Source organism: Corythoichthys intestinalis, chromosome 18 (genome assembly GCF_030265065.1).
Source record: "Corythoichthys intestinalis isolate RoL2023-P3 chromosome 18, ASM3026506v1, whole genome shotgun sequence".
In the NCBI taxonomy this organism is placed as follows: Eukaryota; Metazoa; Chordata; class Actinopteri; order Syngnathiformes; family Syngnathidae; genus Corythoichthys; species Corythoichthys intestinalis.
The window spans coordinates 19,249,976-19,273,621 of record NC_080412.1 but is presented as its reverse complement, the minus strand read 5'-3'; the positions used below and the strand labels follow the sequence as shown (position 1 = coordinate 19,273,621).

General features: G+C 38.5%; 1 protein-coding gene across 1 annotated transcript in view; it reads left to right on the top strand.

The window, feature by feature from the left end:
* The window catches only part of zbtb16a (zinc finger and BTB domain containing 16a), a 242,547-nt gene extending 222,413 nt beyond the window's left edge, over window positions 1-20,134 (top strand). The window contains exon 7 of the mRNA XM_057820443.1: window positions 10,899-20,134. Coding sequence (XP_057676426.1) covers window positions 10,899-11,128 — 230 coding nt within the window. The 3' untranslated portion in view covers window positions 11,129-20,134. The remainder of the gene's footprint in view (window positions 1-10,898) is intronic.
* Window positions 20,135-23,646: the final 3,512 nt, after the last annotated feature.

The window sequence follows — 23,646 nt, the reverse complement described above, 5'->3', positions numbered from 1 at the left end:
TTTTTCACGAGCCCGAGTCTGAAGTTATTGAAACACTGATTGAGTATTTATTTTTGCAGTATTTCAAGAGATGCTTTTTCAAATTTGGAACTATTTGCACTTTTTTATTTTAGCCAATATAAAAATCTACTATGTGGGAGTGTATGTTCATTGGTAATGGTTTACAATTACTGGGTGTAATCCAACATCAAAAATGGTATTATCATATTAATGTTTTTAAAAAAGTTACCGAGGTGTCCAGCTGGTGAGTGCTACCTAATTTCAACTGTTACCTCAGTCAATTCCCTACAAATAAGCGTGTGTCATCTATTTTTGCACATAAACTGTGAATAAGATAATGCTAGAACAATTAAAATACAAATTCACGAGTGTTTTTTTTTTTTTCATTTATTTTTACTTTAATACTTTAATAACAGTTGCTTTTTGGTTTTAGCCAATAGAACAAACCAACTTTCTGATGAAAAAGCCTTTTTGTTTTTCCTGTTGTGCCGAACCCGTACCAAATCGTGACTTGTGTGTACTATTACACCCTTAATAAATATACAGATAGTCCCCGTGTTACGAACGAGTTCCGTTCCTATGCTGGCGACGTAATGTGAATTTACGCGTAAATTGGAGTTAACACTTTAAATACTCCTAAATACCCCCTTAATCTCAAAATAATTATCCAAAAACATATCCTGTACGTCATTGTACTGTCCTCACCAAGACGTTGGTACAAAATACTAGCTAGACAGCAAACTAAGCTGTAAGCTTTCCCTCTGTCACTCGACTACGCAAATTCGTTGTGAGAGCAAATGCGCTCTTACTCGTGTGTGCACATGCACTCTTCTTCGTGTGCACAAATACATTTTTTCGTGTGTATATACGCTCTTACTCGCATGCGTACTACCTGATCTACGCTTCCTGTGGCACAATAAAAGCATGCGTCACAAAACAAAAGTCAACATGATAATCAAATACACGTTTCGCCAAAGGGTAGAACGGTTGTATTAAGAAAATTAAGTAAAAAAATAAGATGCTGTGAAGTACAATAAGGTAATGTTTACGCAACTTAAAAAAAATAATTTAAAAAAAGAGACAAAATGGTGGCCAAGACTCCGGTGTCGTAAAGTCGAAATCACATAAGTTGGGTACGTCGTAACCCTGGGACTACCTGTATATATGTTTGCAGAATCTCTTACTAAAAAAATGCATGTGCAGAACTCTGATGTCTTCATGTCACAATACCATTTGCAACTGGAATTGTATTTGAATGTCAATAGATGGTGCATGTATCCCTAATGTTGTGTGCAAATGAGCTTTCTTAGGAATGCATTTATTGTCACACATTGTGTGAACAGCATATGGAGCAGTGCACACACACACACAGCTGATTCATATCTTTGTTGCCACGCTACAGTAAATGAATGTCTCCAAAGACTGCCTATTGATCGCGGTATATTTAGAGCCCCATAAAGATGTTGACACTGTGATAAGCCGGCATCCGCCGAGAAAGGGAGCTCGGCTAAGACGGATCGAGAAGCCCACTGGGACACTTATGCTTCATCGCTATTTTCTCATACGAAGAGACAAACATGCAAGTTCAGGAGTTCGCAACAACTTTGTTACAAAAAACATGAAATAGAAATACGTGTAACTCTAATGCTAGGAAAATGTAAGAAGTGGCTTGTTTTTGAGAAAAAAGTAAAAATTTCGAGATTATTATGATGGATAAAAAAAAACATGATTTTTTTTATATTAGTTTTAGACGCATGTAGTGTTTACAGAAACAAAAATACAATTTTCAGAGGAAAAACAAATCTAGTATCTTATGACAATTTTACGATATTTAAAATATTTGTTTTGTTGTTTTAGATCTGTTGCTTGTACAAAAGCATATTCATTTCACACCAGGGGAAACAGTGTAGTATCACTTCACTCAATGACGTGAAAATTTGACATTATCCCGTCACATTGTAGTCAATGGCTGCCATTGACAGCACTAGATGTCCAATCCATTTTGACTTGTGGGCTGGGGGCAATGACGCTGATGAGCAAATCTTTCCTGTTGAAATTAATCGGATGTCTATTGTTGTCAATTGCAGGCATTTCATTTAAATACTATGAAAGAAACAAAACAGAAAAAAAAAAAAAAAAAATCCTTTTGCGAGCTATTGATGGTCCCAATAACACTCTAATGGAGATTCAACCAGAGTGTAATTTTGTATTTTGATGTTATTACCGGTAACCTTGTTTTCATAAACATTTTATTATGATACAATGTACTGGAAAATAAAATGTATATATATTCGACATACCCGACTTACGTAATTTCGGGTCGTCCCCAGGTTACGACATACCCAACTGACATGATTTCGACTTTATGATGCCGGAGTCTCGTCCATAAACAGTACCTTATTGTACCTCACAGTATCTTATTTTTTCACTTTATTTTATTAATGACATATAATGACATATAATATATATATGTTTTTGGATAGTTATTTTGAGATTTAGGGGGGATTCAGGGGTAATATAGGGTTAATTCTGACTTATGCGGAAATTCAGGTTATGTCCCGAGCTTAGGAACGGAACTCGTTCGTAACCTGGGGACTACCTGTACACAGTGGTATGAAAAAGTATCTGAACCTTTGGGAATTTCTCAAATATCTGCATAAAATCCCCATCAAATGTTATCTGATCTTTATCAAAATCACCCAGATGAACAGTGTCTAAATTTAACTAGAAGTGCCCCAACATTGATAGGTTTTCATATTTTAATGAAGATAGTATGCAAACAATGAGAGAAGGGGGAAAAATAAGTAAGTGGACCATCGCATTTAATATTTTGTGCCTGTCCCCCCCCCCCCCCCCTTTGGCAGCAATAACTTCAACCAGACGCTTCCTGTAGCTGCAGATCAGTCTGACACATGGATCAGGACTAATCTTTGCCCATTCTTCTCTAAAAAACTGCTGTAGTTCAGTCAGATTCCATGGATGTCTGGCACGAATCGCTGTCTTTAGGTCATACCACAGCATCTCAATGGGGTTCAAGTCTGGACTTTGACTTGGCCACTCCAGAACGTGTATTTTGCTCTTCTGAAACGATTCTGAAGTTGATTTACTTCCGTGTTTTAGATCATTGTCTTGTTGCAGCATCCGTCCTCTTTCAAACTTCAACAGATGCCCTCAGGTTTTTCTGCAAAACATCCTGATAAACTTTAGAATTCATTCTTCCATAAATGGTTGCAAGTTCTCCAGGCCTTGAGGTAGCATAACAGCCCCAAATCATGATGCTCCCTCCACCATGCTTCACGGTGGGGATGAGGTGTTGATGTTGGTGAGCTGTTCCATTTTTCCTCCACACATGACGTTGTGTGTTACTCCCAAACAATTCAACTTTGGCTTCGTCAGGCCACAAAATATTTTTCCAAAACTTCTGTGGAGTGTCCAAGTGCCTTTTTGCGAACATTAAACGAGCATAAATGTTTTTTTTTAGACAGCAGTGGCTTCCTCCGTGGAGTCCTCACATGAACACTATTCTTGGCCATAGTTTTACATATAGTGGATGTGTGCACAGAAATATTGGACTTTGCCAGTGATTTCTGTAAGTCTTTAGCAGACACTATAGGGTTCTTTTTTACCTCTCTGAGTATTCTGCGCTGAACTCTTGGCATCATCTTTGGTGGACGGCCACTCCTTGGGAGAGTGCCAAACCCTCTCCATTTGTAGACAACTTCTCTGACTCGATTGATGAACATCCAGACTTTTAGGGATGTTTTTGTATCCTTTCCCAGCTTTATACAAATCAACAATCCTTGATCGCAGGTCTTCAGACAGCTCTTTTGATCGAGCCATGATGCACATCAGACAAAGCTTCTCATCAAGAAAATTCTCACTAGATTTTTGTTTTATAATGGGCAGGGCAGCTTTGAACCACTCATCAGTGATTGGTTACATCAACACAACTTAATTGTTTGGTAAAAATTGGTTTCAATTCCACTTTAAGTCTCCTTAGACAGAGGGTTCACTTATTATTTTTTCCCCCTTCTGTCATTGTTTGCATGCTATCCTCGTTAAAATATGAAAACCTATAAATGTTTGGGTGGTTCTGGTTAAATGACAGTTTTTGCATCTGTGTGATTTTGACAAAGATCAGATCACATTTGATGGTGATTTTATGCAGAAATGTGAGAAATTCCAAATGGTTCAGATACTTTTCCATACCACTGTAGGTACGCTGTATAATTTTGGGAGGGGGAAAAAATGTTTTTACCAAATGTTAAAAATGTAGCCCACATGACACAAAATTGGTTTTCTTTTTTTTTTTTAATTCCAAAAAAATGCCACTTGCCTAAATGGTTAATTATCACATTTTATTTGAGCACTTTATTTACCAAATTTGAATTTTTTCTTGTTGTCCGTAAACTTTAATGCACCAAACAGATTTTGACAACTTGAGTTATTCAACTATACCAAGACGGTAGTCATCCAAATTTTGTTTTGCAGACAGCCAAGCTGTGGCTCGCGAACCCATTTTGAGAAGCCCCGCTCTAATTCACACACACATCACATGCTCCCATCTCCCTTTCAATAAGGCAGCTGTTAAGCCACACTATCAAGGCAGCCTGTCCAATAATTGGCTCCCGCCTCCACACACACACACACATTCAACTCCTTTTGTGAGGGGGCAGAGGAGGGTAGCGGTCGGGGGGGGCTTGGACGGCAGATAACGAGAGCCAGCGACAAGCTCACCGTCAAAGGCCACCTCACATAAAAGGCGGTCGCTTGATGAATCATCGACAACCGGCGAGGACTCACACAACGGAGACCCCCTCCGCACATGCCGATGCCAGGATCAATAGCGACAGGGGTGGGAGTGGGGACTCGGGGGAGGGGGCATTTGCAATTCATTATTAGCCGCTTATGTGAGGCCACCTTGTTTACAGTGCAGTTATCGATATCCGCAGCCGTCGGGTGGGCAGACGTATATTTACGCTTATTGGATTCCGCCACGGTCAAGGTCAAGTAGCAGGGGGCCGACGTATGCAAGGCGGCGGCGGCCTGATTGTTTGCGACGGCTCCCCGCTCAAATGCCACTGGCGAAAGGTCAGCATTTACATGTCTTAACCCTTTACAAGACAGGGGACTAGTCTTGGTAATTAAAAAAAAAAAACTCAATAAACGTGTGGACACATTTTGGTATGCCACTATTTTAACATTTAGTATACAACAGTGGCCTACATGACCCAAAATGTGACAATGACATATACAGTGGAGCAAATAAGTATTTAGTCAACAACCAATTGTACCAAACGTTCTCCTACTTGAAAAGATTAGAGAGGCCTGTAGTTGTCAACATGGGTAAACCTCAACCATGAGAGACAGAATGTGGGGAAAAAACTAGAAAATCACATTGTTTGATTTTTAAAGAATTTATTTCCAAATTAGAGTGGAACATAAGTATTTGGTCACCTACAAACAAGCAAGATTTCTGGCTGTCAAAGAGGTCTAACTTCTTCTAACGAAGCCCCACTCTTTACCTGTATTAATGGCACCTGTTTTAACTTAAGACACCTGTCCACCACCTCAGTCAGTCACACTCCAAACTCCACTATGGCCAAGACCAAAGAGCTGTCGAAGGACTCCAGAGACAAAATTGTAGACCTGCATCAGGCTGGGAAGACTGAATCTGCGATAGGTAAAATGCTTGTGTAAAGAAATCAACTGTGGGAGCAATCATTAGAAAATGGAAGACATACAAGACCACTGATAATCTCCATCGATCTGGGACACCATGCAAGATCTCACCCCGTGGCGTCAAAATGATAACAAGAACGGTGAGAAAAAAATCCCAGAACCACACAGGGGGACCTAGTGAATGACCTACAGAGAGCTGGGACCACAGTAACAAATCAGTAACACAATGCGCCACCAGGGACTCAAATCCTGCACTGCCAGACGTGTCCCCCTGCTGAAGAAAGTACACGTCCAGGCCCATCTGCGGTTTGCGAGAGAGCATTTGGATGATCCAGAAGAGGACTGGGAGAATGTGTTATGGTCAGATGAAACCAAAATGGAACTTTTTGGTAGAAACATAGGTTCACGTGTTTGGAATAGAAAGAATACTGAATTGCATCCGAAGAACACCATACCCACTGTGAAACATTGGGGTTGAAACATCATGCTTTGGGGCTGTTTTTCTGCAAAGGGACCAGGATGACTGATCTGTGTAAGGGAAAGAATGAATGGGGCCATGTATCGAGAGATTTTTATTGAAAATCTCCTTCCATCACCAAGGGCATTGAAGATGAGACATGGCTGGGTCTTTCAGCATGACAATGATCCCAAACACACAGCCAGGGCAACAATCGAGTAAGAAGCATTTCAAGGTCCTGGGGTGGCCTAGCCAGTCTCCAGATCTCAACCCCATAGAAAATCTGTGGAGGGAATTGAAAGTCCTTGTTGCCCAACAACAGCCCCAAAACATCACTGCCCTAGAGGAGATCTGCATGGAGGAGTGGGCCAAAATAACAGCAACAGTGTGTGAAAAGCTTGTGAGGAGTTACAGAAAACGTTTGGCCTCCATTATTGCCAACAAAGGATACGTAACAAAGTATTGAGATGAACTTTTGGTATTGACCAAATACTTATTTTCCACCATGATTTGCAAATAAATTCTTTAAAAATCAAACAATGTGATTTTTTTTTTTTTTTTTTTTTTCCACATTCTGTCTCTCATGGTTGAGGTTTACCCATGTTGACAATTACAGGCCTCTCTAATATTTTCAAGTGGGGGAACTTGCACAATTAGTGGTTGACTAAATACTTATTTGCCCCACTGTATATATTTGTTTAAATTATTATATATACAGTGAGTCCTCAAGTTACGATTGAGTTCTTTTTTCAAACACAACACTCAAAACATCAAAATTGCAACCTGAAGCAAAAATGCAACTCGATTTGTTACATTACTGTCCTCATTTTTAGATTACGTCGACTGATGTTGTTTGATTTTGACTCTTGGCAACGTAATGTCTGAACACCAGTGTTAAATATTACTTTTAAAAGGTATTAGTTACAGTTGCAAATTACTTCTTCCAAAAACTAATTGAGCCCCTTTAACACACACTGAAACTCCAGGAAAATCGCGGGATTTCAAATTTCAGCAGTTGTATGTGAACACATTTTCCCGGGTCGACTCACACGGAGATTACGCGGACATTTTACAGGTCGCGTCTTAGTATAATGTTCGGGACCTTCCCGGGAAGAGGTTTGCGTGAAAGCAGGCGTTAAATTCCCGGGTAACACCACGATGGCTGGTGACGTAAATATCATGGCGGGCTGATCGTCACTTTTTTCGAAGTAAGACGAAAAGCAGTAAATAAACATCGCAAGGATTGAAGAGCTAAGGAAGAGAGTCCATTGTCCATCTTTGGAAATGTGTGGTTCATTTTCCAACAACGGAGAAGGGCGTTCAAGGGCTTATTAAATACAAACAAAAATACACGCGTGGAAAAGGGGGAATAACACAATGGGTTAATGAGGTAATTTTAGGCCATTTAAGGTAATTTACCTGTTGATTTTCTGTTACTTCCTGTTGATTTTGGGGTATCTTATGGGTCACTTCCTGTTTGTTTTGAGTTACAGAACAGGAAGTGACCTAGGAATCACCAAAATGAATAGGCAGTGACTCAAACTCAACAGGAAATGACCTGTAAATTACCTAAAATGAAAAGCAATTGACCTGTAAATGCCCTGAAAATCGGACAGAATGACTGTAAATGCTCGAGTTTCGAATGAACGAAGTTTCTAGTCTAAATGGATTGGGCGTCAAGCACCGTCAATGCAACCTTAGAGTTAACTGAGACATTATTATAGTGGAGGATTTTGGTGGCAACTTGTTGGTTCCTTTTTATTTATTTATTTTGAGACATTGACACCTTTTTAAAATGATATCTCAATTCTTGGGAGGAGCATATCGATGACCTTTGGGGATACAAAGTATCACGATATATCACCATTTCGATATTTTGTCACACCCCTAGTTATGATAATCCTATGCAGCACGCAACAAACGTGCTTAAAAAACAGAGAGACCTTCAGTCATTGTTTGTATACATATGCTGCACATAGTCAAACTTTATATAGGTCAATTAAGATTTGCTGTCATTTTAAAACTGTGTGGAACAGCAACACGTCTTTACACTATCTTTTAGACAGTCCAAGTACAGATTAAAGCGTGCGCTGCGTGGTCAAACATGGCCAAATGTTCTCCCCGGATCATGATGTTAGCAGACTGCACACTGTTTGCTAAAATATTAGCCTAAACTCGTCGCTCCATTTACACCAAAATTGTGGAAAATACATATTAGAATGATAACGGACCATTTGCTGAATAAAACTATAGCATTAAGCATTCTAGCGAATGCTTGCTAACCGTTTGTTTCATTGCAGTAATAGCACCTAATTATCATTTATTTACGTTGATGCGAACCTGTTTGGTATTGAGGACGAAATTGATTCAGCAAATTATACGGACGTCCAGCATCGTCATTTGGGAGTTTAGCTCGCTGTATAGCCAGGACCGAGCCGTAGCATCCTGGTGAGGCCAGTGTATTGCATTTCGTTGTTCATGACGTTCATAACGTCATACTGTACACTTATTCAGCATGTTGTTCTCTATTGTATTTTTATATTAAATTTAAGGCTGTCAAAATTAGCGCGCTAACGGGCGTTAATTAATTTTTTTAATTAATCACGTTAAAATATTTGACGCAATTAACGCACATGCCCCGCTCAGATTAAAATGACAGCACAGTGCAATGTCCACTTCTTACTTGTGTTTTTTGGAGGATTGTCGCCCTCTGCTGGCGCTTGGGTGTGATTGATTTTATGGGCTTCAGCACCCATGAGCATCGTGTAATTATTGACATGGCAACAATGGCGGGCTACTAGTTTATTTTTTGATTAAAAATTTTACAAATTTTATTAAAACGAAAACATTAAGAGGGATTTTAATATAACATTTCTATAACTTGTACTAACGTTTATCTTTTAAAGGGATCCTCTATTTTTAAGACAAGTAATTCTTAAAACATAAATGTTAGTATGAGTTATAATAATTTGATATTAAAACCCCTCTTAATGTTTTTGTTTTAATAAAGTTTGTAAAATTATTTTAAGTGATAGGTCGCCATTCTTGTTACGTCGCAGTGCGTGACGTCACTGGCCCCGAATGCTGAAATTCAAGCTTGTCACTCGTTAGCTTTCCCAACATGTCGTCAGTTCTACCCTTACATACAGTACAGGCCAAAGAGCACACCTTGTGTAATCCAGGTCTTGTACATTGTAACACGTGGTAGCTAGGATACGTGTATAAAAGTACTAGAAAGGGGAGAAGCTTCCACTTAGGCACATTTATTCACAAAAAATAATGTTTCCACCTTGACCACTCTTCACTCGGGAGCTCAGCAGTATGCAAACACGCATTCCCTGACGAACTCCAACATTGTTGGAAGGTCCACGTCAGAGTCACTGTCGTCACTGTAGCGTGCCATATGGTAAATAGTGCTTTAATTATTTAGTATGATTTGGGGAAAACTCCCACGAAGAATAGTCAACAAAAAAGATAGCAATACTACTCTAAATCTAAACAAAATAGACTGATCTGAAAAGCCGCTGTGGGACCGACGAATAAAAAATAAATGGACAGATCCAAAACCATTATTGCTGACGCGATGGGACCCTTACTTGACTGAGGATCCAGGAAAAATGTTCGGCGCCAGTTGTAACGCGTGGTGGGTAGGATACATGCATACAGGGTCCAAAAAGGGGGAGAAGCTTCCACTTATGCACATTTATTCACTAAAAATAATAATTCCACCTTGACCACTCACTTCACTCCCCTTTTTTCCATTTGACTGGAAATTACATCCAAAAGCAGCACATCGTGGCATTTTACTTCGCGAGTTTAGGCAGCAATAAGCAATTGTTGAACACGCTACACATTTGGAAAGATACCAATTACGTCATCACTGCGAGCCCGCAAACCATGGCGCCAACTAACGGTCAAAATATGGACTAAATATTATAAAATATTGCCATTGATTTAACATTTTATGTGTTTCTAACAATATATTTTAGTACAACAGAACAATTGTGGTTTATTAGAGCCTACATGTATTTAAATCAGAGGATCACTTTAAGAACTACAAGTCTTTCTATTCATGGATCACTTTAACAGAATGTTAATAATGTTAATGCCATCTTGTTAATTTATTGTTATAATAAACAAATAAAGTACTTATGTTCTGTATGTTGAATGTATATATCCATTTTGTGTCTTATCTTTCTATTCCAACAATAATTTACAGAAAAATATGGCATATTTTATAGATGGTATGAATTGCGATTAATTACGATTAGTTTTTAAGCTGTAATTAACTCGATTAAAATTTTTAATCATTTGACAGCCCTAATTAAATTGCCTTTCAAGATGAGATATCTGTTCTATTTGTTGGATTTTATCAAGTAAATTTCCCCCAAAAATGCGACTTATACTCCGGTGCGACTTATGTATATGTGTTTTTTTCCTCTTTGTTAAGCATTTTATGGCTGTGCGACATATTCCGAAAAATACGGTAGTCATCCAAGACGCGTTTTCAGCTCGTCATTGTGACGTCATTGTCATGAAAAAATTGTTCGTTAACCAAATGTTTCCGTTGTCGTCGTCGTTGATGAAAAAAACAACACTGCTTTGTAGTAGCCTAGTTTCTACTTGTTTAGCTCAATTTTAGAGTTGGTTTAGGGGTGAGGGTTTGGATTTTTTAACTATTATATTCCACTAACATCATCAACCTGCATAAGAATTTTTAAAACCGAATTTGACTTCTTTTTTTTTTCTTCCAATTTAGGTGAGAAGCCGTTCGAATGCAAACTGTGCCACCAGCGATCCAGGGACTACTCGGCCATGATCAAGCACCTGCGCACCCACAATGGTGCCTCGCCCTACCAATGCACCATCTGCCTGGAGTACTGCCCCAGCCTGTCGGCAATGCAGAAGCACATGAAGGGCCACAAGCCCGAAGACATCCCTCCTGACTGGCGTATCGAGAAGACCTACTTGTACCTCTGCTACGTCTGAGCACACGGGAGGTATTGGGGGAAAGGGGCGGGTGTAAGGAGAATGTAGTTAAGGCGTTAGGTGAAGATACGGCGGACGGTCGGGGGCACCCAAGCGTAGCGTCGAAAGACTGAAAAAAAACGTCGTTCGTTCTCTTCTTTTCTTGCAAAAGAGACTACAAAAGAAGGGACCTCGCCGCGTCTCTGCCGTTTGTTCGGAATCATCGGGTCATTCCCGCACACGCGTATTGTGTTACTGTGTAGTTGTTGTTTTGTTTTTTATTTCAGGTTGCCTCGTGGCGCAAAAACACGAGCTGCAGGGAAAGTGTTGCTGCTACAGCGTTGACAGATTCTCAAGGGCTATCAAAAAAAAAAATATGACACTCTTAATTTAGTAGAATCTCTGGGCCCGGGATTCTCATTTCTTTTCATGTCTTCGTCAATTCTTTTGTTGTTGTTTAAAAAAAAAAAAATGATCGCACGAAGAATGTGATGTACGTCTTTGGAAAGAAAACTAAACACTTTGTGTTTGCGGTAGTTGCCGTTGCAACTAATATGAGTGTAGGGATCGGTACCAAATTGTGTACTTGATTTTTACCTCAGTTGTTTTTTCGAGAAGAATTGGAGGGAAATGTAGCAAACTCCCATTGAGTCAGTGGCTGCCATTGATGGCAATAGACATCTAATCCATTTGAACTGGGAGGTGTGGCAGCGAATGAACGAATGTTCACCCTCCCAGTTTAAATGGATGGACGTCTACTAGCTATAAACGCATTTGTTGATTCATTGGCTGCTAGCCCTTCCAGTTTAAATGTGATTGGACGAAGTGTTTTGTTTTGATTTTTGCGATATTCATAGATAGCCCCTGAGAATCGTCGGCCGAGCCGGTCGGAATATGCAGTAGATGTCGAAAACGGGAGCTCTAAAAACAAATGGTGACCCCCGAATGGGGATTTAAGTGGATGGGGCGGGGCTACAGTGCTGCTTTTAGGTCGGTGTCCTCTCATTGGTCTTCCTGGTCCTCGGTATCAAAGGCTGATATTTTGCTACATTTTGTTAAGCTCCGCATCGTCATTGTATCACCGCATCTACGATAACAGTCTCTGTTTGATTGAGTTATATCATCACATTAATCACAGCAATACATTCGCGTATACTCTCAGCGATCTCACACTAACCACAAAAAGAGAGACTCGGGGAAGATGGCTGCTCTGGAAGGAGTGAATGTCGGAATGGAAAGGGGGAGGGGGACACCGGTGAGGGGTAGACGCCGACCGGCCGGCGCCCTCTCAACACGTGAATGTGAAACGACTTGCACGCCGAGGTCGGGGGATTTCGGACCCGGAAAAGCCGACCGACCGGCCACGAACGAACATCACTGTCATGAAAGAGGAAGCGGAAATCACCAATTGGACTGCTTTGTTGATTGACAGATGAGCAGGACCAATAGGGCGATGGATATTTTGACTCTTCCTGTGGTTTCATCTTTTCGTTTTCACTTCATACTTGAATTACCTCATTTTATGACCTCATGTTTTTTTTGTTGGTTTGTTTTTTTCCCCACGTTGGATGCTTTGCACAGCGTGATGAAGCCGTGCGTATGCTCGTTCGTGTGTGTGTTTGCGCGAAGACACACTTTTCAAAAGTGCCACGGCTGCCATGAGATTTAGGATGACTGTGCGTGTTACCAAACTTGGTATTATTATTGTTATTAACCGCACTTGTTAAAGAGTCGGCAAGTTAGGTCTTTTTCATTTGGTTTTGCGTGTGTGCGTGTTGTGTGTTATAAAAGCTACCTCTCTTAGTTTGTTTTTTGCAAAAGCACATTTTTTTGGGTTGTTTTATGAATTTTTCATCATTGCTACTTCATCTCACGCTTGTTTTTTTGTTTTCATTTGTTTTGATCCTTGGGTTTGAGATACCGTATTTCCTCAAATAGTAGCCCTTTGTCCAATAAACATTGGTGGAATTTGAGCTCCAGCTTCCTTCCATAAGAGAAAAAATATGAGTAAATGTTATCAGTTCTGGTACTCTGTTTCTACCCAAAACAGCAGCATGTACTGAAGCCGAGACTTGCTTAGACATGTTTATTTTTTGCTTATTCATGCTTTTGAACCGATCCTTTCATATGCTTTTTTGTTCGTATCACCAATTTCTTTAACTCATTTTTTACTCAATCCCCCACAAACTCGCAATTGAAAGTTTTTTTTTGTTTTTTTTTTTTTTAACCTTAAACCCAATCGCCTGACTCTTTTTGTACCTAAATTCACTTTATTTGCATTTTTTTCCTATTAACCAATTTCTTTTCTTCATTTTCACCCAATCCTCCACAAATTTGCGTTTTCAATTTATTTGACCTTTTTGACGTTTTCTTTTTTGTTTTTTGTATTTACACTTTTAACCCAACTCAAACCCATTTTTTGTGGGGGCAGGGAATTTTTTTGTACCTCATATTCATTAATATGCTTTTTTTTCGTCTCTCTCTCTTAACCAGTTTCCTGTATTCACACTTTTAACCAATCTCCTACAATTTCGCTGTTTAGGTTTAACTTTTTTTTTTTGTACTTTTAACCCAATCCAAACCTCTGCGTTTTTTCGTACCTCATCTCCATTTATTTGCATTTTTTTTCTGTTAACCAATTTTTTTATAATTCTTTTTTTTTTTTTTTTTACCCAGTCCCCCACACATTTGCGTTTTAAATTCACTTGACCTGTTTGACGTGTTTTGTTATTTGGGTTTTTTTGTTTGTATGTTTAGTTGTTTGGTTGTTGTTGGGTTTTTTTTGTATTTGCACTTGTAACCCAATTCAAACCCGTGCATTTTTTCCTCTCAACCAGTTTTATTATTTTTTCACCCTGTCCCCCACAAATTTGCGGTTTAAATTCACCTGACCTGTTTAACATGTTTTGTTATTTGTTTTGTTTTGTTTTTTGTTTTCGTTTTTGCTTTTTTTTTTTTTTTTTTTTATATATATATTTACTATTTTTAACCCAATCTAAACCAATTTTTTTGGTTGGGATTTTTTTGTCTACCTAATCCCATCATTTATTTATATCATTTATTTGCATTTTTTTCTCATAAACAGTTTCTTTTATTTTTTTTACCCAGTCCCACACAAATTTGCAGTTTAAATTCACCTGACCTGTTTGACATGTTTTGTTTTTTGTTTTGTTTTGTTTTTGTTGTTGTTTTGTTGCTTTTTTGTTTTTGTTTTTTTTTTCTTTTTGTATGTTTTTTTGTTTAATTTACACTTTTAACCCCTTCCAAACCCGATTTTTTTGGTTCGGATTTTTTTGTTGTTGTTGTTGTTGTACCTAATTTCATCATTTATTAATATCATTTATTTGCATTTTTTTCTTTAAGCCAGTTTCTTTTATTATTTTTTTACCCAGCCCCCCACACATTTGTGGTTTAAATTCACCTGACAGGTTTGACATTTATTTGTTTTTTTTTTTTTTTTTTGTTTTTTTTTTTGTATTTACACTTTTAACTCAATCCAAACCCTTTTTTTTTTTTGACCTAATCCCTGTTTAGCTGCACGTAATTACCAAATCCAGCATTTTTTCCATGTTTTCAATTCACCGCTTAGTTCCTTTTTCCCCTTTCATGTCCTTGCAATATTAACTCATTGGTTGCCATTGATGTCCAATGAATTTTAACTGGGAGGGGACTGAATATGAATGCTCATTTTTTGGTGCCATTGACAGCGCTAGACAATGGATTGTACGACTAGCGCTGTCAATGAGTTAACATTTTGTGTTAACTTTTGCATACTATATGAGGAAATACGGTGCTTCCAAAGCAAAAATTTATGTCAAACAGTAAAAAATAACTGCAGTAGAGGTCGATAGGATGTGAAAAGTAGTCAGAAGGAAGGTACATTTTTTGGGGGGGAAAAAAAAAAAAAAAAAGCAATTTTGAAGCCTTAAGTGATACTCAAAGGAGGAAGATAAGGGGGAAGCACTATTGCTTTATGGGTAGAAAAAACGTCGACACTTGAACATATGTGAATAGACTTGTAGTTTTGTAATGTGAACTGTGGATCAAAAGGTGCTGGAGGTCTTTCGGGGATTTTTTTGCAGCGTGCGATGGACAATTGGACGTTTACTAATCAAGAAAAAAAAAAGAATTCTTGAACGAGGGCCAACCGAGGCAGTTTGATATCAAAAAAAACAAAAAACAAATTGTGATATTTTTGTATCGCGTGTCAGTCCTGTTTATTTTTTCCCCCATTTGTGGAGAGTTCAAGCAGGGCACAGAAATTTGTCTTTTTTGTTTTGTTTTTGTTGCTTTTGTTTTGTCTCCTCTGGGTGTAATTTTTTTTTGCCTTGCTCCTCTTTGATATCGTGTGAACATATTGTAATAATGATAATATTAAGTGTTGCTTTCTGGATGTCAATTGCATTGTAGGTGAAGGACTAAAAATCTTACCGCCAACTTTTTTGTACGCGACAACAACAACAAAAAAAAGAGTACTTGTCACTCACCATCCTGTCAATCAAACTTGATTGTGGGCGTGTTATTATTTTTATGTTTTTGTACTTGAAAAGAGGAAAAAAAAAAAAAAGAAGGGATGGCACGTCCCGTAACACTGTGAGCCGAGGGGTGCGGGGATATGAATTTTCCAAAATACCACCCAAAAATAACAACAGCAAAACAGCCCGACAATGCAACACTTTCCGTCAAGTCGATAAGTCACGTGATCCCGTCACCCTCTGAATGTTTTCTACTTTTTCCGTGCGCGTGACTGACTGTTTAGCGTGTGTGTGCGTGCTCGTGGAAAAATGCACTAAAACAGAAAAATTATATTCTATGCCAGTTTTTTTTTTTTCTTTCTACGTTGGAAAAAAAAAAAAAGATATAACTCTACAGTATAGGACACATTGGCATCTGTATAGCTCTTGCCTCATTTTTCCTCTTGATTTTTTTTTTTTTCTGTACTCTTTGTGTGCCTAAAAATGGAAATTGTTTGGGGTGAAAAAAAAAAACAAAAAAAAAACGCTCCGTTTCTGTATTTTCCGATAAATTTTTGCAAAAAATAATAAAGATAACAATTGTTTGCCAGCGACCCTGGGATGTCATGACACTCAATTAGAGGGCTCTTATGCAATTGATTTGATAGTTTCTAGTTTTTGGGAGGATTTTTGGGGCAGCAGCAGGTTTGCTGAGACTTGTAGGAAATCCAGTAAAAATTGCAAAATTTATATTATTTTTTTGTTTGTTTGTTTGTTTGTTTTAACTCTTCCAGAACAATAGATGAATAGTACTGTAATTTTCGGACTATAAGCCGCTACTTTTTTCATTAATTTTAAATCCTGCGGCTTATTTGTTGATTTATTTGGGTTAATAGGTAGCACTTTATTTAAGGGTGGCGTCATGTGTTCGTCATAATTATGACGTGACACTATCATGGGCATTACTGAATGCTTATGACGGATATCATTAAGAGTCATCTAGCAAATTATGTCACTAACTCCATTTAGGTCCAGCTCGGATCTTTTACATTCATTCAACAGTGAGATAATTTGCCGGATAACACTAAATGACATTTGTTATAAGCATTCTTTCATGCTCATTAAAGTGTCTTGTTATGTTTATGATTGTCTAATGATAGTGTTATGGCGCCACTGTCAAATAAAGTGTTACCAAATACCATAACTAGCAATTAATGAAACAACTAGAACAGTAACTGAAGAAATAATTGGCATAGAAAATAAATTTTGTTGATCATTTACATCTGTAGCGCTGCAATGCATGCTAGGATGCATGTTGGACAACAACAGTGTTGACAGCATAGGCAGCAGAGGTTGAGTGTCTCGCTCAAGGGAGCAGTGATGGCCAAATGAAGCTTCTTGAAGCTTTGCAGTCAATTGGTTCAAAGCTTCATGGTGGTTCATTTGGTCTTATGACAGTCTGACGATGCCGCTGTTAAATAAAGTGTTACCGGTTAATATATTTTGTTGTAAATATACCATAATACATTGAGGACAGCTGCGGCTTATCAATGAAGAAATGTCGTTTTCGTTTCAAATTTGGTGGGTAGCGGCTTATAGTCAGGTGCTCCTTATAGTGCAGAAATTATGGTATGTTTAGAATGTATTATTGCTGTTGACACCGTTCAATGTCCAATCCATTTTGACTGGGAGATGCCGAATGAATCCCCCAGTCAAAATGGATTGGCCATCGAGTGCAGTCAATGGTAGCAAATGAGTTCACTGAGTGTCGAATAAAGCAGTGGTCCTCAACCTTTTTTGCACCATGGACCGCTGTAATGTGGGCCGTTTTTTTAAAGACCGGCAAAACAATACAGTTAATATAAAATAACGTTCGTTTTTGTTAAGTGCTGGGAAAACGTAACTCACCAGACACTGAATCAACCTTTTTTTTTTTTTTACTAGCGGCCTCTCTTAAGACTTGACGGCAAATAGCCTTGGTCACAGGCATAATCAATTCTTCTCCAATCGTGAAAGGTTTCTTGGCTTTAGCCTTATGGTTCGCCACGAGATATGCTGTCAGTGCATTCGTTTTTGTTGATTGGTGGCCCTCACTAATTGTTTCCTTGGTGTTCGCGCGTTATTGTTTCCAAAATTCCAAAGGCGTATCCATTATTCGAGGGTGCTTAGTCTCGATGTGCCGAAGCAGCTTTGAAGGCTTCATTGTAGGGCTGCAGCTATCGATTATTTTAGTAGTCGATTAATCGATGAACTAGTTAGTTCGAACAATCGAGTAATCAGGTGAGGAACACGAAAAATTTAAAATACCTGAGCTGAGCCTCAAACGATATAAAAAAAAATAAATAAATAAGGATCTATGTCAATAAAAGAACAATCGGCTAAATTACATAGAAAAAGCCTGCTAGCTTAAATGCTATAAAACGCTAACTTTTATTTTTATTTTTTCTACAACACCCTTAACAAATGGTTCAGACGCATATTCCCACAAAAACGGCTAAATATACCTATACTTATAACTAAATTACGAATGCATTTTAAAAAAACAACATTAGCGGAAATGAAAAATTGGCTTATGTTGGTCTTAACATGGAGCAGCCGGATTCAGCCATGTGAAATGAGGCAGACTAGAGGGCAGTGTATCCACCCAAACGAATAAAACTGAATGCAAACACTTACAAAATAAACCATTATAACGCCACTTTAATTAAACAAATACTCAAAGCAGCAAAATTTAATTCGAATCTTTTTTTCTAATGGAATACTCGAGTTCGATTAATCATTGCAGTACTACTTCACTGCGTCGTTTGCCAATTTTTGGCCACAGAGTGAACTTGGCGTAGTCTTCTCTTGTGGCTCGTCAGGTGTCCTTTTCACCGTAAAAAGCTGTCCAAAGAGATCGTTTTTTCAGTCATCTTCGCTAGCCTGTGGGCTTATTATTCCCGAGAACAAATCTAATGCGCCTAAGTCATACGTCATTATCGAGCACAAGCGCACATAGATATTATTATTATATGTATTTTTAAAAAATGGATGATAGCGCCAGTTGATTTTTATGACGACATCCTAGCCAGTTTTATTATAATCGCTAAATTGTGAATATCTCTATATTGTGATTTTCTTTCCTTTTGGGTGAGTGTCCGAGCAAAACGACTGGAAATACTCCGTCTGCTATTGCTGAGGTGTGCCACCAGCAGCAGGCAGCTAACGTTACTCTTTACATTGACTGACGCTGGGCTGCTACTGAGGTGTGTAAACACCCCAGTAATGGTGGCCACCAATAGAGGGTGGTGTCCACAATTCTCTACTCTCGCTAGGCAGGCAGATTGGTGTGTCATTGGTGTGTAGCATATGCGCCACGGACCGGTACCGGTTCCCGGCCCGGTGATTGGGGACCACTGCTATAAAGGGTTTAACAGCAATGAACTCGACTCACTTCAAAGTAGTTCGGCAAATTGCAAATATTTCAAGGCGCCACCGCACTTCAAGGGTTTTGTAAAAAATAATTTTCCGTTTCTTTTCGATGGGGATAAAAGGGGGCACTCATGGCATCCCCGGAGCCAGCCAGCACTCGTCTGTGTGCGTGTTTTCGGTGTAATGTTTCTTATCGCCATTTCATGCCCTCGTGCCATCAAGGTCTAAATGTATGTTTAAAAGAAAATTGAAGAAAATGTAATGTAAAAAAAAAAATACAACAAGAAAGCATCAAGTTATTTTTTTATCTTAGCACTGAGGACCAACAATTTTGCCCTGTTTGGACCAAGAGTAACAAAGCTTTTTTTTTTTTTTTTTGTTTTTTTTGTTTTTTTTTTGTGTTAACATTGTTTTTATTATTTTTTTTATTTGTGATACTTGTCTGTTCCATTTTGGGCGGCAGCGCAAGCGTCAGTCAAGAAGTCGCTCTGTATTAAGAAAATTCAAGATAATAGTGTTTTTTTTCCTATTATGATGATGATGATGATGATTTGAATTGTTATAGTTTTTGTCTACCTCAGCACCTAATCTTAGCCTAATCTTAGAAGGTGCCCAATTATTATTTTGAAATTGTTTTTCTTTTGTGTTCTCTTACCTCGTATTTTTTTTTTTTTTTTTTGTTCCTATTGTTGAAATTTGCATTAGAGCTTTGCAAAAAATTAATAAAATAAAAAGGTCCTTTGTCTTTTCCAGCAACAATGTGCGATTTTTTTTTTTCTCATCTCCCCGCCGTGGCGTTATTTTCTCATATCTCTCGCCACAGTCTGTTTATATAGAGGTTTTTTTATTATTATTATTTTGCTAATTTTCTGGTTTATTTTCATGTAGAATCAGACACATCTGTTTGTAACATTACAGTGTTCTCTTAAGGAGTGTGAAAAAAAAATGAAATAAAAAAAATAATAATGTTGCGGGTCCTTCCATGTTGTCACTAAAGTCGTTAATGTTGTGCCTTTTGATCGTGGAAAAAATAGTAAAGGATTTTTTTTTTCCTTTTTTTTTTTTTACATTCTACTAACAGTATATTGTCTTTTTGTAGTGGATTGATTTTGTTTTGTTTTTATTTATGGGTCTCATTATAAAAATCAATTGTACACCGGAAATAAACAATGGACTTTATGGAAGTTGTCTTTGCACTCTCACTGGCTTGTTTCCTCAATTCATCATTCAGCAGCATTAGATTCATGTAAGTATCATATAAAAGTACAAGACTAAAAAATGACAACACTTTCAAATCCCATATTTTTCAGATTATAAATCGCACCAGCCAACAAACACGCAACGAAGTGGGGAAAAAAAGCATACGGCGGAAAACATTCAGGTGACTTGAAGTCCCGCTCTGAGACCCCCAATTTGGCCAAATTTCAAAACTGTCAGATGTGCACGTGTGATACATCATTGGAAAGCTTAAAATGTCAATTTTCTGGGGGGGAAGAAAAATTTTGAACAGGAGGGCATTTTTTTAAAAAATAAAATTTTTAAACAGCAAAATCCTAACTGGAGGTGAGATCACGAGAGAGCAGAATTAAAGACTCCACGATTTTAACGAGATATTATCGCGTACTTACAGTTGTGGTCAAAAGTTTACATACACTTGTGAAGAACATAATGTCATGGCTCTTGAGTTTCCAGTTATTTCTACAACTCTGATTTTTCTCCGATAGAGTGATTGGAACAGATACTTCTTTGTCACAAAAAAACATTCATGAAGTTTGGTTCTTTTATGACTTTATTATGGGTTAACAGAAAAAGTGATCAAATCTGCTGGGTCAAAAATATACATACATGGATCTGAAAAAGCGAATCATTGACTTGAACAAGTCAGGAAAGTCACAGCCATTTCAAAGCAGCTGCAGGTCCCAAGAGCAACAGTGCAAACAATTGTTTGTAAGTATAAAGTGCATGGCACTGTTTTGTCACTATCGCTATCACCTGCTGCTGAGAGAAAATTGGTCAGGAGGGTGAAGATTCAACCGAGAATCACCAAAAAGCAGATCTGCCAAGAATTAGAAGCTGCTGGAACACAGGTGTCAGTGTCCACAGTCAAGCGTGTTTTGCATCTCCATGGACTTAGAGGCTGCCGTGCAAGAAGGAAGCCCTTGCTCCAAAAGCGGCACATTAAGGCTCCACTGAAGTTTGCTGCTGATCACATGGACAAAGATAAGACCTTCTGGAGGAAAGTTCTGTGGTCAAACGAAACAAAAATCGAGCTGTTTGACCACAATGCCCAGCAATATGTTTGGAGGAGAAAAGGTGAGGCCTTTAACGCCAAGTACACCATGCCTACCGTCAAGCACGGTGGTGGTAGTATTATGCTGTGGGGCTGTTTTGCTGCCAATGGAACTGGTGCTTTACAGAGAGTAAATGGGATAATGAAGAAGGAGGATTACCTTCAAATTCTTCAAGATAACCTATCGTCATCAACCCGAAGTTTGGGTCTTGGGCGCAGTTGGGTGTTCCAACAGGACAATGACCCCAAACACACATCAAAAGTGGTAATGGAATGGCTAAATCAGTCTAGAATTAAGGTTTTCAAATGGCCTTCCCAAAGTCCTGACTTAAACCCCATTGAGAACTTGTGGACAATGCTGAAGAAACAAGTCCATGTCAGAAAGCCATCAAATTTAACTGAACTGCACCAATTCTGTCAAGAGGAGTGGTCAAAGATTCAACCAGAAGCTTGCCAGAAGCTTGTGGATGGCTACCAAAAGCGCCTAATTGAAGTGAAAATGGCCAAGGGACATGTTACCAAATATTAGCGCTGCTGTATGTATATTTTTGACCCAGCAGATTTGATCACTTTTTTCTGTTCACCCATAATAAAGTCATAAAAGAACCAAACTTCATGAATGTTTTATGTGACAAAGAAGTATCTGTTTCAATCACTCTATCAGAGAAAAATCAGAGTTGTAGAAATAACTGGAAACTCAAGAGAGCCATGACATTATGTTCTTCACAAGTGTATGTAAACTTTTGACCACAACTGTACCTTGTTTCGATCCATAAACTCCATGTAGCATGTATCACCGAGTGTCAAGACAGATGTGAATGGCCACAGCCAGACTTTTGGGGGATTTTATAGGTGAAACACGGTACTATAACAAGGGTCGAAATGCAGAAATCGCAGGCATCAAGGAGTGGTTGAGATTTTCTATTTCAAATATTTACCCTTTTAAACGTTTTTTTCCCCCCCAATTTTTCTTTGTTTGGATCGATCATTTATCATCTAAAACAGTGTTTTTCAACCCTTTTTGACTCACGGCACGTTTTTACATTGGAAAAACATCTCGCGGTACACCACAAACCAAAAACGTTCAAAAATTATTTTCTGTACAGTATATTTAATTATAAAATAATTTCTCAGTATGTATACTTACTCGGTGGGAAACTTGAGCCTGTTTAGATGAACACAAAGTCGATATCCTTATTCTTCAACAGCTCTCAGTCTCTGTTTTTATTTAATTTTTATAGCAGTTAGGCTTGAAAAAGCTCAGAATTCTCAGACAAGGGGACTTGAGCAATGTCTTTAACCACATCAGGGCCGAGCATCTCACAGACAATGGCTTTTCAGGCAGGTAGTAATAATGTCTCTGTCACGGTGTGGGACTTTTTGGATTAGCAACAAGGTAACTGTCTTTGAGGGCTTTCTCATTTACCTTCGTAGTTTTTATCAAAAAAGTTGCCTGTTTCTCTGTTTTCAAGAAGGAGAACAAAAAAGTCCATCGAGTACTTTTGAAGTGACAGGTGTTTAGTTTGGAGATGACGTTTAGGAGAGCTGCTCGTGTCGCGTTCAACAGCTGCTCAGATTTCTAGCCATCAGCCATTTTGCTGTCGTTGACAATGTGTTTGAATAAAACACAGGAGGAGGATTGACGGTTGTCACGTATGGATAAAATAGGACACTTTCGAGTATATCGACACATGACGAGTCTAAGCAAATAACATGCAGTAGAGTAGACGCGCTGGGGTCCACATTGTCGCGGACAGCAAGGTCGTTGATGGCTAGAAATCCGAGCAGTTTTTGAACGCGACACGACCGAGAACTTCCTACTCCGTCCTACTGCAACTTCGCCCGACGACGTAAAAAAAATATTGTAATAGCCCCGAATGGGGAAATAGAAAGGAGAGGAGTCGGTGATGACTTTCCCACTTTATTGTGGCAACAATTAAAAATAATAAACAAAATAAAAGCGGCATCCGCAACATGCGACCACTAACTTCGCTCTCATGCTGTTCTCACTCCCTCCTAGCTTGCTTCCCGCTACGTCACCACTCTGCAGTCTGATGGCCCCCTCAAGGGCCCGCACAGTTACAGACATTACAAAATTTATATATATATTTAAATGCGACATTAGATAATTTCTCGTGGCACACCTGACGATCTCTCACGGCACACTAGTGTGCCGCGGAACACCGGTTGAAAAACACTGATCTAACATATAGGGGAAAATGCGACAGTTACAAAAAAAAAAAAAAAAAAAAATTAAACTATATTTATGAGGTAGATAGCCGTAACACCAGACACCATTTTTTTTTCATTGTGACGTAATTTGTTTCAAAGTTTAAAATATGCGAGTGAATAATTTTTTTAAGTCGTTTTTTTTTCTTTTTTTT